The following is a 16,841-nucleotide window of genomic DNA, read 5'->3' as shown; positions in this document are numbered from 1 at the left end:
GTAGCATTTCATATTCTCATCTTCCATGAGAACAATGCAAAATACTAAACATATCTTGATGAACCTGAAAAGGAAATATCCCATTTTTTAATATATTTTTTTTATACTTTGAAGCCTAAATTCAGCCAACTAACTTCATTCACTAGTTCAAGCGAAAGGACAAAGTACAATACAATTTCTTTCAATACATCACTTTCAATATAGGGAATTAAAAATATTCAAAATGGAAAGCTTCAGCCATTTATAGGGCCTGAGGTGGGTTGCTTATACATACATCTTTTTAACTTCACATTCTTTTGTGGAAAAGTACAAACATTAAAAAGCCAACTGCTCTTAAGGGCAATTCATTTAAGGATTTGTGTAAATTTTCAAAATGTTTTGAACAGGTTCATACAAGTGATCCCCCAAAAAAGTTTTTTTTTCTGTTTTTGCTTACTTATAGCTATATGACTTTCCCTTGTCCAGATCTGACCATAAGGATTGCTCTGAGGTTACAAAAGCATTGAGTCCTTCAACTGCAAAAAAGCTGCCTTGCACAGACTTGGATTGTTGCCGTTGCTAAGAAAAGAACGCTGGGATGATGGAGAGGTGAAAGAAAGGAAGCGACAGATTTCTTCTCGTCGTTGTGATCTTCCTCGCGGTCTGCCCTCCCTCTCCTGGACCGGTGTGAAAGGGCAGGGAAGAGACGGAGAACGGGAGGGACGGGACAGTCTGTGGTCGGGTCGGGTCGGGTCTAGCTGGCCTCCAGACGCAGCTTCTTTCTGTTGGGTGGCTCCTCGGGCTCGGACTCGGAGCTGGAGTCCGACCCCCCGTCGAAGGCCGACACGGCACTGCCCTTGGGGTTGGTGTACAAGCTGCTGTCGGATGAAGAGTAGCTGGCCTGGAGCTGGGTGTGGCCCTTGGCCTTCTCCAGTGCACGGACTGTAAGGAGGGGAGGGGCAGGAGCGAGAGACAGAGAGAGAGGGAAGAACAGATCCTGCATTTCAAATTCCTGCTAACCCCTTTGAAATACTTCCACACTTATACTTATTATTATAAGGTTGCAATTTGTCTTTCTTCAGTCTCTGCTCCAGTGCTGCATTATATTCCATAGTTAATATCAAACTGTAGATTTAGCCATTAATGGAATAACTAATGGGGGAATCCCCTCAATGTTTCCTCCAAGATTTCCTGCAATGTGATGCTGTAGTGTATATGCTGTAACCAAATCCCCTCTTTCATGACTGCTCAATATTTAACAACTTTTGTAACCTCTGTTACAAGTGTTTCTTATTTTCAGATTGAATTTTCATGAGTGACATTAGGTTGAATTGGAAACTTTTTTTTATACTTTTGTCACATTCAAAAAGGTTCTTTGATTTTGAATCTTCCAATGTCACAACATTTGGAAAACATCACTTCAACTGATGAAGGTTTTTATTATTAAGGGAGAAAAAGAAATCCAAACCTACATGGCCCTGTGTGAAAAAGTGATTGCCCCCATGTTAAAACATAACTGTGGTTTATCAGACCTGAGGTTATAAAGCCATTTCTAAAGCTTTGGGACTCCAGCGAACCACAGTGAGAGCCATTATCCACAAATGGCGAAAACATGGAACAGTGGTGAACCTTCCCAGGAGTGGCCGGCCGACCAAAATTACCCCAAGAGCGCAGCGACGACTCATCCAAGAGGTCACAAAAGACCCCACAACAACATCCAAAGAACTGCAGGCCTCACTTGCCTCAGTTAAGGTCAGTGTTCATGACTCCACCATAAGAAAGAGACTGGGCAAAAATGGCCTGCATGGCAGAGTTCCAAGACGAAAACCATTGCTGAGCAAAAAGAACATTAAGGCTCGTCTCAATTTTGCCAGAAAACATCTTGATGTTCCCCAAGACTTTTGGGAAAATACTCTGTGGTCTGACGAGACAAAAGTTGAACTTTTTGGAAGGTGTGTGTCCCATTACATCTGGCGTAAAAGTAACATCGCATTTCAGAAAAAGAACATCATACCAACAGTAAAATATGGTGGTGGTAGTGTGATGGTCTGGGGCTGTTTTGCTGCTTCAGGACCTGGAAGACTTGCTGTGATAAATGGAACCATGAATTCTGCTGTCTACCAAAAAATCCTGAAGGAGAATGTCCGGCCATCTGTTTGTGACCTCAAGCTGAAACGAACTTGGGTTCTGCAGCAGGACAATGATCCAAAACACACCAGCAAGTCCACCTCTGAATGGCTGAAGAAAAACAAAATGAAGACTTTGGAGTTGCCTAGTCAAAGTCCTGACCTGAATCCTATTGAGATGCTGTGGCATGACCTTAAAGGTGGTTCATGCTCGAAAAACCTCCAATGTGGCTGAATTACAACAAATCTGCAAAGATGAGTGGGCCAAAATTCCTCCACAGCGCTGTAAGAGACTCATTGCAAGTTATCGCAAACACTTAATTGCAGTTGTTGCTGCTAAGGGTGGCCCAACCAGTTGGTTTAGGGGCAATCACTTTTTCACACAGGGCCATGTAGGTTTGGATTTTTTTTCTCCCTTAATAATAAAAACCTTCATTTAAAAACTGCATTTTGTGTTTACTTGTGTTGTCTTTGACTAATATTTAAATTTGTTTGATGATCTGGAACATCTGGAAGTGTGACAAACATGCAAAAAAATAGGAAATCAGGAAATCAAACTGTATATAAGTTTGGATAGTTTTATATGCATGTTTCAGGCGGAAACTGTTATGCAATGAAGGAAACATAGCGGGTTCTTCCGCCCTATTTGGCCATTATTCACTTATGGGAAAATGACGGTTTGCAGGCTTTTATATACACCTTAAATTTTCCTATGGAACTTTTCCAGCACATTTCCTCAAACGAAATTCAGGATGCATATTGTGCGTAAATGAGGCTGGCTTTGATCAAACAATCCCACTGACCTTGCTGCTCTAGCAGAGCGTTCTGCCTCTTCAGGTCGTCGATGTCCTGCTGGTGCGTGTGGTTTTTCCGCCTCATGTACTGGATATACTCTGTGGCTTTGTCTAGGATTTGGGCTCGGGAGGCCTGTTTGATAGATTGCTGTCAGCGACAAATGATAAACTAAAATATGACGCAAGGTTACATTGTCCTTATCACATTACTATACAGGTGTTATACCCCTGCCCCCACCAAGAGCACTATCTCTTGGCATGTGTACACATAAAATGCTGAACTCGGATTTCATATTCTTTTCTTTTTTTAAGTCAATCATGAAGCCAAGACCATGTCAGATGAAACCACTCTTTCACTGGAACTGACGTGGCTAGTATTATCATCCCACCATTGTGGTTGAGATGATCTGCAAAGTTTTTACCTATGTGTCTTGCTAGTCTTTCCACAGGTAAGAGTACAAGTCGCAACTTGCTTTAAATTGGTCTAATGCATTTTGTTTCATAACAAGCTTGAGATGACTATCGATAGCCAAGTAGCTAAATTGCTAAACAAGCAAGAGCTACTTTAGCGCTAGCTTGCTTGCTCAATCTCCTGGTTGTTGCTTGCTGAAAAATCTCAATCCCTATTATCTGATCCTACCATTTTTATTTAATTAACGATTAGTAGCCAAGCTGCATCATTAACTTCGGTTTTCGCTAGCAGTCAAGTGTTAACAAATAATTTTGCACACATATGACTATATCGTCGTCTCCTCGCTCCATCAAGACACACTGCATTAATACACTAGGGGAGCATGGTTGCATCTAGACATTCAGGCATGTTAAATTGCTGTATGAATTCTGTATGAGTCATTACAGAATGAGAAAATTGCCACCCTATGGTTTGGCTTAAAATAGTTTTATTTTTGGGCGATAACACAGAAGGCAATATGATTTTCAGTTCAAACAAATATTATATTTTGCAAACGTATAGAGAGCCGTTAGGAGTTTAAACATTTAATTGTTTAAACACTCCCGTCCATAGTTAAGCATCCAATTGAAGAGTCTCCTATAATCCTGGCTAAATTGGACTGTATTTTGTATGGCTATTATACAGCAGCACACCAACTGTAACAAGTAAAGCCTATACTACAAACAAACCTATCATGCAAAAAAATCCCATGAGTGTTCAGGGGAGTTACTGCAGTTAGGAGAACATCCTGAGAATATCCATCTTGACGCAAAAAATCATCAAAATGGACCAATCACACATTAAGACTGTATCAGCTACATTATGACTTCAATAGATTGTTTTCAGCCTAGGGGGACATAATGCTCAAGTACTTAATCCCAATACAATCTGGAACAGAATCCATACATCGTAGTGTGCATCCAGTTATCCCCTTTGAATAGACTAGTCCAATACTTTTGATTTTAATGATGGGTTTTTTTCCCCCCAGCGATAGAAAATGTATTAAAATGCTGCAAGTCTGATAGTTTTTTTTTTTAGGTGGTGGTGCGCACATTTATAAAGCACACAAATAAAGCAAACAAATAAAGCACACAAATAAAGCAAACAACCTAATGACACATTTCATTTAACATTAAAACCTTTTTGTTTTTACATTTTCATGCACTGCAACATATTTAACATATTTCATATTCATATACACAGACGCAAACACTAAACAAACATACAAATTATTAAAATTATCCCATACTGCACAAGAAAACACCTTGTTTAGCATACAGTAAATAATGTGTCACACTTAATTGTGTCATATTAGATAAATAGTTAATAGGAAATTCAAACCTATATCATTATAACAACAGTGAGCAGGCCCACAACATTCAAGCCCCACTCTCCACTCTTGCTAGAGGCCAACGGCGCTTACTTTACATTGAAGGTGATCGCTAACCTTTTCCCCTTGCAATGCAGGCACAGAATCCCGTAAACTGTGGAAGCTGTCTTTGATGTGGTCCCTACGTTTGCGCTCCAGTGCATTGTGATGTGCCCGTTTGTCTGCCTGAAAGGAGAGAGCACCATCAGATTAACACTCGCCAATAACATTATATGTGGTTGGTGCCTTGCATGGCAGCCAATCACCATTAGTGTGTGTATGAATCGGTGAATGAGCAGCATCAATTGTAAAGCACTTGGATAAAGGTGCTATATAAATGACAAACAATTAACAATTTTACCATTTACGTGAAAATACAGAATGCTCTGTCACACTCTGCTTAAGGTTCTTTGTGTGCAAATGAAGTGCCATTTTCCCTTCTTGCGACATGTTAAGAACAGATAATGTAATAATCTACACTAATGATGCAAATCATATACAGACATGAAGTGAACAAAAATACCTCCCATTGAAAGCAGTGTAACTGGGCAATATTTAGGAGTCATTAATTTGCTTATGAATTCAAATGTTTGTATGAATAGGTTTTATTTTGATTCAGTAGTATGAGCATTGGTTAAAAATATTAATAAGTTGGCAATACAGAAAGAAAAATATATTCTTGACCACTATAGGCGAGTCGATATGCTTTGGTCAAGACAAAAAAAATATTTTTGCCAGACCTGCAGCAATCCTACTGCAATATAAAAAGGTGCAATTTCAAATGTATAATTGAACACTTTTATGATATTTAATGTTGAAATTATGGCAATTGCTGTATAATCCAATGCCAGTGTATCATGCTTTCTCCACCGTAATTACTGCAGTCTTCACCCTTCCATATTTATAATATCACCATTATATTTTCAACAATATTTTGGTCAAAACATTTTTACAAATTACACAATTATTAAATTATTCAATGTATGGCTCAAACGGTTCAATTTATTCCTCTTGGCTTAAAATGGGAAGCCTACTTAAGGTAATGTCAGCCCTTATATTAGTGTAAGTTTCTAAAACTGATATGAAAGCCCCCCATTTTCAGAGCCCATGCAGAGAATGATGAGCAATGTGTCAACATTTTGGAATCACTGAGAAATCATGTTTTTGAAAGAAATGTCTACTTTTATTCACCACAGTAGCATTAAATTGATCCAAAAATACAGTCACAGCATTGATAATGTTGAAAATTACTCTTATGATTGGAAATACAATCTATATACATATGATTGCAGAATCCCATTTTAAGAAAAAATATATTTCTTTCACTGACATTAGATGCAGTATAAAATACACCCCATAGCCAGTGAATTGTTACTGTCTTTCAGAGTCATTACCTTACCTATGTATGATCACTCAAGTGGCACCACCTAGACCACATGACTGATATGGAGTACACAACTTCATACCGATAAGGCACAATTGTGCATTCTATTTCTGTTCTCCTATGTCCTTGGCTGACTGGTCGGTCTGCACATTCAAAGTTCTACTGTACTACTTGTTCAGTATTATAAGAAATTAATAATGCAGACAAATAATGTGGGTCAGATCCCTAAGAATTTCAAACAGCAGTTGGTAGTCATGTGTACCTCGAAACAAATCAGTAAGGCCAAAGAGTCTGTGTTGCACACATAAGCCTATATATTTTACCACCCATCCAGTTTGCATGTTTCGGTTAAATTTGTCATGTGGAGGTTATATTGCCTTTTCTATCGGACGACAATCACTCTGAAAATAAGGAATACACAGACCAGTTAATGAGAGCTGCTTTCATTTAAATAAAAAATCCAGTCAAACTATTTGCACAGCTAAAATTGCAGCGAGTACAGCATTTAGTGGAAGCACCAGTCAGTTAGAGGATCAAAATAAAATCACAAGTTGTGGTTGTGGAGAGCCAGTCGAAAGCACAATATGGAAAACATGGTACAGGTTTTTAAAAATAACCTGCTCATCCTTTGTGCAAAATAAGTTTTTCTTTGCAAAAGAATGTACATTCTAGCCTAACCTATTTTTTATTTACAATCGCAAACAGGAGCATTGTTCCCTTGCTATAGGGACAGGCATTATAATCATTAAAGCTCTGTGACACAATACAATGCAAACTAAAAAAGCTAATGTTTTTAAAATCCTGAAATGTGCTAAAATTACTTAATTTATCTCAAAATGCTGCACTGCTTCCAATACATTTCTCTCAAAAGAGGCAATGCCTTCAGTATTATGTATGGATTAAGGACATACTAAGTAAGTGCCAATTTATTTAAAATTGTATTGACCAAGGATCTTTTAACAGCCCGTAAATGGAGTGACAGAAATGACAGCCAAGAATTGAAGGATAGTGCATGTCACATCCATCATAAATATGTGTTTACAAATAATATGGTAGGTGTATATACACAATATAGTCACTTTATTTTCACACATATTATGCACATATTCCGTTTTTGTTTAACAAACATGCAAACCGGTCAGAAATAAATGAGTTGTATCACTGTAATTTGAAAACATCCAGGGGACAATGCAGAGCCTACTAGACTCGCTGAGGTCACAAGACCAGACCCCCGCACTCTTCAGCACCACCCGGTAATTTTGCTCTCAACTGCATCTTGGGGTTCTACATTTAATTCGAATAGTATGCTTAAACCGTAGTGGTAAATTTAGCAAACCAAATCTATATATTTGTTCAATCTACAAACTAGTGGCAACATTCAATGCGATTGTTGATTGTGAACTGTGCAATTGCGTTAATTATGCTTCTACTTTCTCCATTAGAATTTCAAGAACAAAAATGGTCAGCTACCATTTCAAAAACAAGCGTCTGAATGTCACCGGGAAGATTTCCTTGTTTGTTAAATTAACTGGCAAAAATTCCTCGGTTTTCAAGCCAACAACAAAAAATAATAATTAAAGAAAACACGCCAGTCTACCGATATGGCTTGAGGCCTACAGGAAAAGGCCTTTGCTTCAACGCTGCCTTGTAGCCTGATCAGGATGCAGCAACGGCATCCCAAACATTGGACAGGGATAATCAGACACTTAACGTCAATAACTCGCCACGTTATACAGTGTTCAAATGTTTCCACACCCTTCGCGGACACTACAAGAAGAGTCTGGATGTTTTTGCCAGATTATGTTAAAGTTCTGACTCTAAGGTTGAGTCCGGGGCATTTTCCACAGTGGCAATCCAGAAAACGTTGGGAAGCTAACGTCACGAACACATGTTCCAAGAGAACAAAACTAAAACGCTAGCTTGTTATCGTTTGTCATAGCATGTATTAGTTAATTTTTTAGCCAACTAACAGTGCAAATTAATTTCACGAGCATGAAAATGGACAAACCGCTGATGCAATCCTATGAAGGAGAATTGACATTTATTATTTCCTAACGCTATAGTTATCTCGTTCACTCTGCTTTATCTATATTTTAAATTATTGGATATTGGTTGCTCAGAAAAATAGTTAGTGCCATCTAGGCTACCCTTTGAGGTTAAGAACGTAAATAGTTAGCTGACTTTGTCCACTGTTAATTACGAAACCAAATAGTTGATATTATTATTGGCTAGCCACTCATTCCATTAGCTAGTCAAAATGTGTCAGGTTGCTTCTATTCAATTCTCTCCGATACGACCTGGTTCTTAAAGTGAGCTAGCTGGCTACATTGCGCCAGTCTCACAACTAAAGTTATACACCTATTAATACTAAAACACGGACACGCACAAACTGTAGGAGTGGTAACCGCTTGAGGCAATTGTAATTTATTCTAAATAAAGGACACGCGAGACTTGTGGGTTGGGATTACCCTCATGCACTCCAGCTCAATGAATGATAACCTTAGCTACCGTGCACAAGCGTTATATGAAAAAACTAAAGCACACGAGGTGACATCTGGCATTTCAACAGCCTGTCAACGTTACGTTAGCTACTTTTCCTGATTAGTTGCCAAGCTATTAATCATAGCTATTAACATGAATCATAGTACAGCTAACGTTATTAGCTATAGAATAACGAATGATATTAGCTAGCTAGCTAGCTAGCTAGCTCGTGTGTACCGTTTTGCCCTTGCGGGGCCCAGTAGCTAAGTTATATGCACAGCAGTTGTACCCTGACTGTTAATTTCCCTAGTATGATAGGGGACTAGCCAACCGCAAAAACCCAATATAATTTTCAGTGCGGATCTAATTTACAGCTAGCCCTAAATTATGGTGCTGGGCAGTTTTTAAGTTAAATAATAGTACCGCTAGCTAGCTAGCTAGCTACATATGAAAACGTTTTGTAATTTAGTGAAGTTTTTTTTTTTTTTTTCAGAAAAATTAAAAATAATTACCTAGTTAGCTAGCTACGTTAAAACTGTATCGCTCTGTAGCTAGTTTAGCTAATTACCCAGCAAGTTAGTAGCATTAAGCAAATGTTTACCTTGCCATCTATGTAGCAATGTGTAAACAACATATAGATAGCATCGATGTCTAGCGTTAAGTATACAAAGCTAACCAGTTACTTGCAATATAGCTAATATTCTAGTTAGCTAGGCTAGTTATTAGCAGTACTATAGCCAATGCTATCTAGCTAAATCAAGCGAAAAACTCCAATCACTTGACTAGCTACATAAACGAGGTTAGTTAGCGAGCTAACCTAAGAATCCATGGTGCAGCAGATCGCTCAACTCCTTAACCTAACTGTGGTCAGCAAGCCAACAACCGCCCAGTAGTAAAGGCTCAAAACACATAACACAAGGCGTTTTTATTCTCAAGATTTAGCCACCGAGCTAATATCGACTACAGCAAGTCCAAAATAGAAACGGAGGAGGTACTTACGTCACTATCAACCTCGATGTCATCGTTATCGCTCATTCTTCGGTGAAATATTTGATCTAGTAAAAGAACAGCTAAAAAACAAAAATGGAATAAAAACGAAAACGAAATGAACAAATAAGCTGCCCTCTCGTTGTAGGGATGCAACGAGATCAACGTGCTCACACGTGATCCTTCACAGGGAGTTTCTCTAACCGTGACACGGTTGTGCGACATGAATCATTTACATGGGAATTGTAGTTCTAATTTTGTCAAAATCCTTCATGTTCAAACAATTCAGGCACGGAATGGAATTCACAGGACCTCATTTCCTAGAAATCCTATTTGGTGGGCGCATCGGGCGACGCAAAAGCACCGCCTTGTATTTGTAAATCAGGATATTATGTAGTAAAGCAACACATTTAATCAAGAAAGCAAATCTAGGGAAACCTAATAATAATAATAATAATAATAATAATAATAATAATAATAATAATAATAATAATAACAATAAGAAGAATAATAGGCTACTACTAATAATAATAACAATACTAATAATATAATACTGTTTAGCTAATGTGTACAAAATAGGTTGTAAGCCTCAGTGCTATACCTCTGCATTCCTCTACAAATGACTGGAACTGACCAATACAATCACATCAAAGCAGGCCACTTATGAACCATTCTTATGAAAAACATATATTCAAAATGTCCCTTATTTTGTTTCACAACCTGCCTCTATTTAGTTTTCAAATGAAAATATTTCACTCCTATGCTGAATGGCCTACAGATAAAATATTCATCCAAAATATGAGTGTTCCTATTCTATTATTCATATGTGAATCTGTTAGCCCTACATGGCTTACACAGTGTCTTACAGTAAATGCATTTTATACCTCAGAGTAAATAAACTAAAACATTCTAGTGTCCATATTATAAAAGTATAGATTTTCATCAGTTTCATGCTTATTAATTAAATCAACTACATTAAATATCTAACCAACTGAGATAAAACCCATTAAAATCCTGTTGATTTTAAAACATATTTCACAGTATGCTAGATAGGAAATCAGTTTTGAAATAGAATGGCATCAGATCATGAACACAAACTCTGAACCCACAATAAACTGATACATTAATGTGGGGTTTGGGTGTGATTACATACAACAAATCAATTAACTAAGAGATTGTGCACAACATAAGGAGCTTATATGGTGGATTATTTGGATTGTAGGTGGCATCAGGAAATCTTTACCAACAAGCACAACATGAACTAGATCTATTAGGGCCTGTTCTGATTTTCTCTGTTGCTCTTCAGTGACAAGCAATCCCAGAGCCCTTACTACATATAATAGTTTTTCCCTTGCTAATCAGTCCTCAATAATCCAGGGTATGCAACACTGATCAGGATCATAAAGTAATGAGTACACTGTAGTGTAAAAGTGTTCATTGAAGTCGATGTTAATGGGTGCACTGCTTATTTTCCATTGCACAGCTGTTCAGTCTCACTTCACCTGCCAAAACATAGAATGAAACAAGAAAAACTGGGACCCCGACCATCATTAAAAAATCTCTTCAGGATGCAAATTATCGAAATTTACGTGACATTGTGTGCAAACCTGCAAAGTAAAGGCTCATATGCTTTACCTACCGCCCCCTCAACCCCCACCGACAAACACAAGAGGAATATTCCTCCTCCAGAATCAGATGCGACAATAAATATGACAGACGTATGCCTATAACAAAAAAACCAGATAAGTAATTAACCTGTGGTAGCAAAAGCATATTAAAATAAAAGCTTCTTTCAGAGGACATTTTATTGGATCATTCTGTTTCTTGACAACATTGTCATACAAAATTGCAGAGATTGTGCTTGTTCAATGTCGCCTTCCCTGGAAGATGCATCACATAGATTCAGCCGAGGTCTCCAGGGTGGACACACTTAAGCAATGAGATAAATTCAAAGCTCCAACCCCCACCACCATTATTCCTGACACCTTACCAATAGTGGATGATTTATCATCCATATTTCTCCCAGTAAGCATTTCTAGAATGTATTACTAATTTAGCCAGATCCATTGTTTATTATAGACGGATATGAAGGGGAGAGGGGATAGTAATGATCGGGACTGTCACTATGCAGCCTGTAATTATGAGGCCAGATGGCATCTCAACATCCAGTCCCCTCCCCCACTTGAGCTCAGCTCTTGCGTGGCCGCTTAGAAAGGCGTGTAAAACCTGCTCCTTTCTCCCAACAGCCACAGACTCCATACAGAGGCAAGTTTAGGGTCATCTAGGCTTGAAAATGACCTTAATGGATGTCTGTTTTGTCTCTTTGAACCTCTTCATTGTTGTCTGGATTGACGTGTTTAGTAGAGGCCAATATCATGTGTGGAACTATGGGTGTTCATATATTTCTATATATGAAGTGGGCTCCAGAATACAAATGAAGAAAACAGGCTGTGTATAACAAACAACACAGATAATACCTATATGTTATGTTCAAACATATGGGGAAACTTCATACTTTTATTTTCAATAAATGTTTTTTTATTAAGTAATCAAATTTTTTATGAAAACCGTGGGTGCCAAAATGATTGGCACCCCAAACAATTATTGTAAATAAAATTAATGAAATCTAAAGGAACTATATTGTGTCATTTTATCACTTCCTGTTTCATTGGAGTGTAAAAATGAAGCAAATAAGATTAAAATGTACAGCAATTTCATGTCATAATAACGCAAATGCCTCCCTGTTTTTAGGTACACATTCCGTTAGGATAAAGTTGCCATGCATTTTAATCTTTTTGCTGATAATGCTTACTTGCACATCGCTTATGTCAACCTCTGTTATCCAATGTTACAGCCATGGGGACTGAGTTCTACAGGAGCCGTTGTGTTGGATAGAGGTTGGATGCTCCCGGTGGCCAGTTATGCAAATCACTTTACTACTAATTGTATCTGTCTTTTGTTTTCGGTTTGACATTTTTCACATGCATTTGTTTTTATATATTTTTTTGTTCTTTAATAAAAACTGAGGAAATTGGACAGATCTGAAGATAGTCAGATGGAATATCTAAGGCTTAGGAAACCCAATAAAAAGAAAAAAATACTTTCACTTCTTAAAAAAGAAATGTCTTTGAGACGAAGAACATGCAAATTTACGAACAAGTTATTCAAGTTATTCAAATAACTCAAGTTACATAGCAAAGGCACAGTAATTTTACTTTGTAAAACCATGCCATTTACATTAGAGAAATTAGAAACTGACCCAAATGGTAGGTTTGTTTTGATTTCAGGCACTATTTATGGACAATGTGTATTTTTCTTAATATGCATGCTCACTGCAGAAAAAATGCTATTCATATCAGACATGGTGCTGTTTTTTAATAAAAACTGTATCGGATTTGGAAAATCAGATTTAGACCACATTCATAGAAGAAATGCAATTTTAAATGCATTGAAATGCAATTCAATTCGGACTTCTAGAGATGTGTTTAACTGCTCTGGCCGCTTACGGTTGGCTTGAACTAAACCCTGGTGTCAAAGACTTTCTTTTATGGACTACTTAAATGCCAACCATTTACTTAGCAAACTGTAAGTTTGTTTTTGCAGCTAACTAGTGGTTTGCATCTTGAAGTATAGCCTCTGTAGTCATAGTGGGAGAGTAGTCAATGACACATCCATACCTGCCTCCTGAAAAGTGATTCTGATCTGTCAGACAGGCTTTTGGGGTTTTTTCTTCATTATGGTGAGAATGGAGAGGTCTTCCTTGGCTTACCAGCCATTTTACGATTACTGAGCTTACCAGAGCTCTCATTTTTGTTAATGATGCTCCAAACAGTTTATTTTGGTAAGTTTATTGTCTGGCATTTGTCTCAGACTCTGCTTTTCTTATTTCTCGGTCTCATCATGGCTTCCATAACTGTCATTGGCACAACTCTGGTCTTCCTGCTGACAAACAACAATAACTAACTCCAAAGGCAATAAAAAGCCTAGAATCACTAACACTAATACTAATAGTACTGAAAGTTCTTATATGTGCACTAAGAAAACAATTGAATACACCTGACTAATCAGAAATCAGATGAGAAGCCTATTACATTTATTCCTGTAAGGACCACTCAATATGAATGAACAGTATATCCCCCTCAAATGAAACATGGAGGTCTGCACTTTAACCTCATATTCATGGTTTCATTTCTAGTTGAATGTGCTGGAGAGCAGAGTCCAAAGAACAGTACCACTGTCCAAATAGATTGCATTGCATATACTGTATATAAATCAGTTACAAATTTTATTGGGGCAATGACCCTATGAATAATAGATGCAACTGCAAAGTTGACTTTTATGCATCTTTTAGGAAACGGAAAAAGAGGACAAGACAGGAAGCACTACAAGACCTTAACCACAGAGGATAGCTTGAAACAATTAACTGCAGCTATTGATCCATACCCTAAGGCTGTCAGGGTTAAGTACAGAAATAGGCACACGGAGGCAGAAGAAAAAATACCATAGAGAAAATTAACTTGATAAACCTGCCTCAACACACACAAGGGAAGACAGGAAGATGGAGCAGGAAAACTACACAGGCTCAAAGAATAGGATCCATAGAACCAAGAAACAGGAATCAGGGCAACAAAACACTTAACTTAAATAGACACAGGTGCAATAAAAATAAACCAATAACCAATTACAAGGAAAAGACATGAGCAACGAGAAGCAGGGAGTTAGTGTCCTCTGCTGGTCAGAAACAGGAACTGTGACAAGGGCTCTCTCCACAAATAATCACCAATAAAGATAAATACATTCTCTGAAGATAACTGGCCAAAGTGTCCAAGAAGTTATTAGAGAAGGAAAATTTATGCATCTTTCTTGCCAATGTGAACTAATAAAATGTTTCAGAAACTACATCTTTACCGAATTAGTACTGGAAACAGAAAGATGACACAGAAAAGAGAGCCATTGAGACTGGTGCATGGGGGGGTTGGACCCAAAATGCATGACTCAAACAGAAATGAAATAGTCCCGTCAGGGCTTTATTCAGGGAATGGCCAGTGAGTGTAGTCAAAAAACAAGCAAAGTTCATTCACGTGAAATCCAGCCAAAACCAAAGTACAGTACCGAGGGAGAAGGCAGTCTTGTAATCGGTACACCATGCAAAAAGTCCAGTAACCAGGAAAACTGTCAGCAGGGCAGTAGTACAGATGGACGGTAGGCAGGCTTGGGGTCGACGACAGTGCAAGAGTCAAGACTGAAGTCCACTCCACAGGGCAAAAGCAAAAAAACAAAACAGAAGTCAATAATCTTAGGCAAATAAACAGGATTGGATCATAACGGGCCGCCAATAGCTTGCCAAACCACTTAACCCTGCACTGACAAACAGGAGGCAACAATTTCACAAAGACATGACATGAAACTGAGCTTATATGCAGGTGTAGACAGGTGCAGACAATTAGCTTGAGAGCAGCATCAGAATGGAAATCAGGTGTGGAGGATTGACAAGTTAACAAGATAATTAGTAATCATTAATAATAAACTTATCCTGCCCTAGCGTTAGTAAATTAGTAAATGACATGCACAAGTAACGTAAGGTAACATGAACACATGGTTAGAATGTTAGTATTACCCAATCCTGATCTAAAGTTAGTAGATTAGTAAGAAGACAAGGGAAATTGAAACAATTAAGGAAGCGTGAGTGACAGAAAGGGAGAGAGAGAAAAAGCATGAATGCAAGGTTTGCAGAAAGACACAAAAAAGTATAAGCTAATCAATGAACAGAACATAACATGAAACAAACATAAATCGTGACATAACAAGTTTGCAAAACTATGATAATAAACTATATAACGTGACATGACAAGACTAACAATTAAGTCGTAACAACTAAACATGAAACGTAACATGACATGAAAATGAAACGTAACAAGAAATAAAACATAACAACCTGGCGAGACTAGACTAACATAATACGTAACATGACAATAAAATGCATGGGGGCATGCAGCGATTTGTAGGTGCTTTAAATAGGCGTCTTCAGAGTGACGCCGGCGTATATTAGCCTCGCGGTAGTAGTCCTTCGTCATTAGTGCATCATTGTAACCAGGTGTGTGGTATTGCTGCGGACCGTCCACTAGATACGGTAAAGTGTAATTTCGTTATTGCTAATTTGAACAATCTGAGGTTAGGGCTTGAGCCAGTCTGTTTGTTGTATTGCTGTTTGTTGTATTGTTAATCACTCATACTGGTTGCATACCTGTAGAGTGATTGAACGTTTGTTTGAAATTGCTGAGTTTGTCAGGAGTTTGTCAGGAGATTAGCGCTGATTTGATACTGCTTGTGAGCGATTTGTAGGTGCTTTAAATAGGCGTCTTCAGAGCGACGCCGGCGTATATTAGCCTCGCGGTAGTAGTCCTTCGTCATTAGTGCATCATTGTAACCAGGTGTGTGGTATTGCTGTGGACCGTCCACTAGATACGGTAAAGTGTAATTTCGTTATCGGAACCCCTCCAACCTCAGCTACCCCCCGCTCAAGGACTTTGCTGTCACAGGGGGACTATGGAACTGCCAGTCTGCCACTCGGAAGGCTGACTTCATCCCTGCGTATGCCTCCCTCCAGTCCCTACAATTCCTTGCCCTAACTGAGACCTGGATCACACCTGACAACACCGCCACTCCCGCTGCCCTCTCATCCTCCTTCTCCTTCTCGCACACTCCCCGGCCTTCTGGCCGTGGCGGTGGTACTGGTCTTTTAATTTCCCCCTCGTGGAAATTCTCTGTTCTCCCCCTCTCTGACCTGTCCATATCCACTTTTGAATTCCATTCTGTTGCAGTATCCTACCCTACTAACCTTTTTATTGTAGTTATCTATCGCCCTCCAGGGCCCCTGGGAAGCTTCCTTGATGAGCTAGACACCCTTCTCAGCTCTTTTCCTGAGGATGACACCCCGCTGATTCTCCTTGGAGACTTCAACATCCACCTTGAAGCCTCCCAGGCTGCTGCCTTCCTACCGCTACTCCACTCCTTCGGCCTCTCCCTGCAACACTCTCCTCCAACCCACAAGGCAGGTAATGTCCTAGACCTTGTCTTTGTGAGGAACTGCTCATGCTCTGATTTCACGGTTACCCCTCTGCATACATCTGATCACCACTTCATCTCATTCTCCCTCCCTCTTCCTCCTCATCCTCCTCCCCCTCCTCCCACCTACCCTTCCTCAGCCCGCTGTAACCTCCGCTCCCTCTCACCCTCTTCCTTTGCCACCACTGTCACCGCCTCACTCCCC

The 16,841-nt window shown here is 38.9% G+C and overlaps 1 protein-coding gene across 5 annotated transcripts; it reads right to left on the bottom strand.

The window, feature by feature from the left end:
• Positions 1–587: 587 nt before the first annotated feature.
• On the bottom strand, positions 588–9,750 carry LOC133105666 (protein max-like). 5 transcript variants are annotated; one of them, XM_061215929.1, is made up of 4 exons: positions 9,584–9,750; positions 4,774–4,905; positions 2,909–3,047; positions 588–921 (listed from the first exon to the last, which is right to left on the bottom strand). In XM_061215929.1, the coding sequence occupies exons 1-4, from the start codon at positions 9,617–9,619 to the stop codon at positions 734–736; spliced, it is 495 nt and encodes a 164-aa protein (XP_061071913.1). In that variant the 5' UTR covers positions 9,620–9,750; the 3' UTR covers positions 588–733. The 5 variants fall into 5 exon arrangements, with proteins under 5 accessions (XP_061071913.1, XP_061071920.1, XP_061071936.1 ...); XM_061215936.1 differs by having other exon boundaries at positions 2,909–3,032; XM_061215952.1 differs by having other exon boundaries at positions 2,909–3,032; positions 4,779–4,905.
• Between the last annotated feature and the right edge of the window lie 7,091 nt (positions 9,751–16,841).

Source organism: Conger conger, chromosome 1 (genome assembly GCF_963514075.1).
Source record: "Conger conger chromosome 1, fConCon1.1, whole genome shotgun sequence".
Lineage (NCBI taxonomy): Eukaryota > Metazoa > Chordata > Actinopteri > Anguilliformes > Congridae > Conger > Conger conger.
The sequence above is the reverse complement of the archived record's forward strand: the minus strand, read 5'-3'. Positions and strand labels throughout refer to the sequence as shown.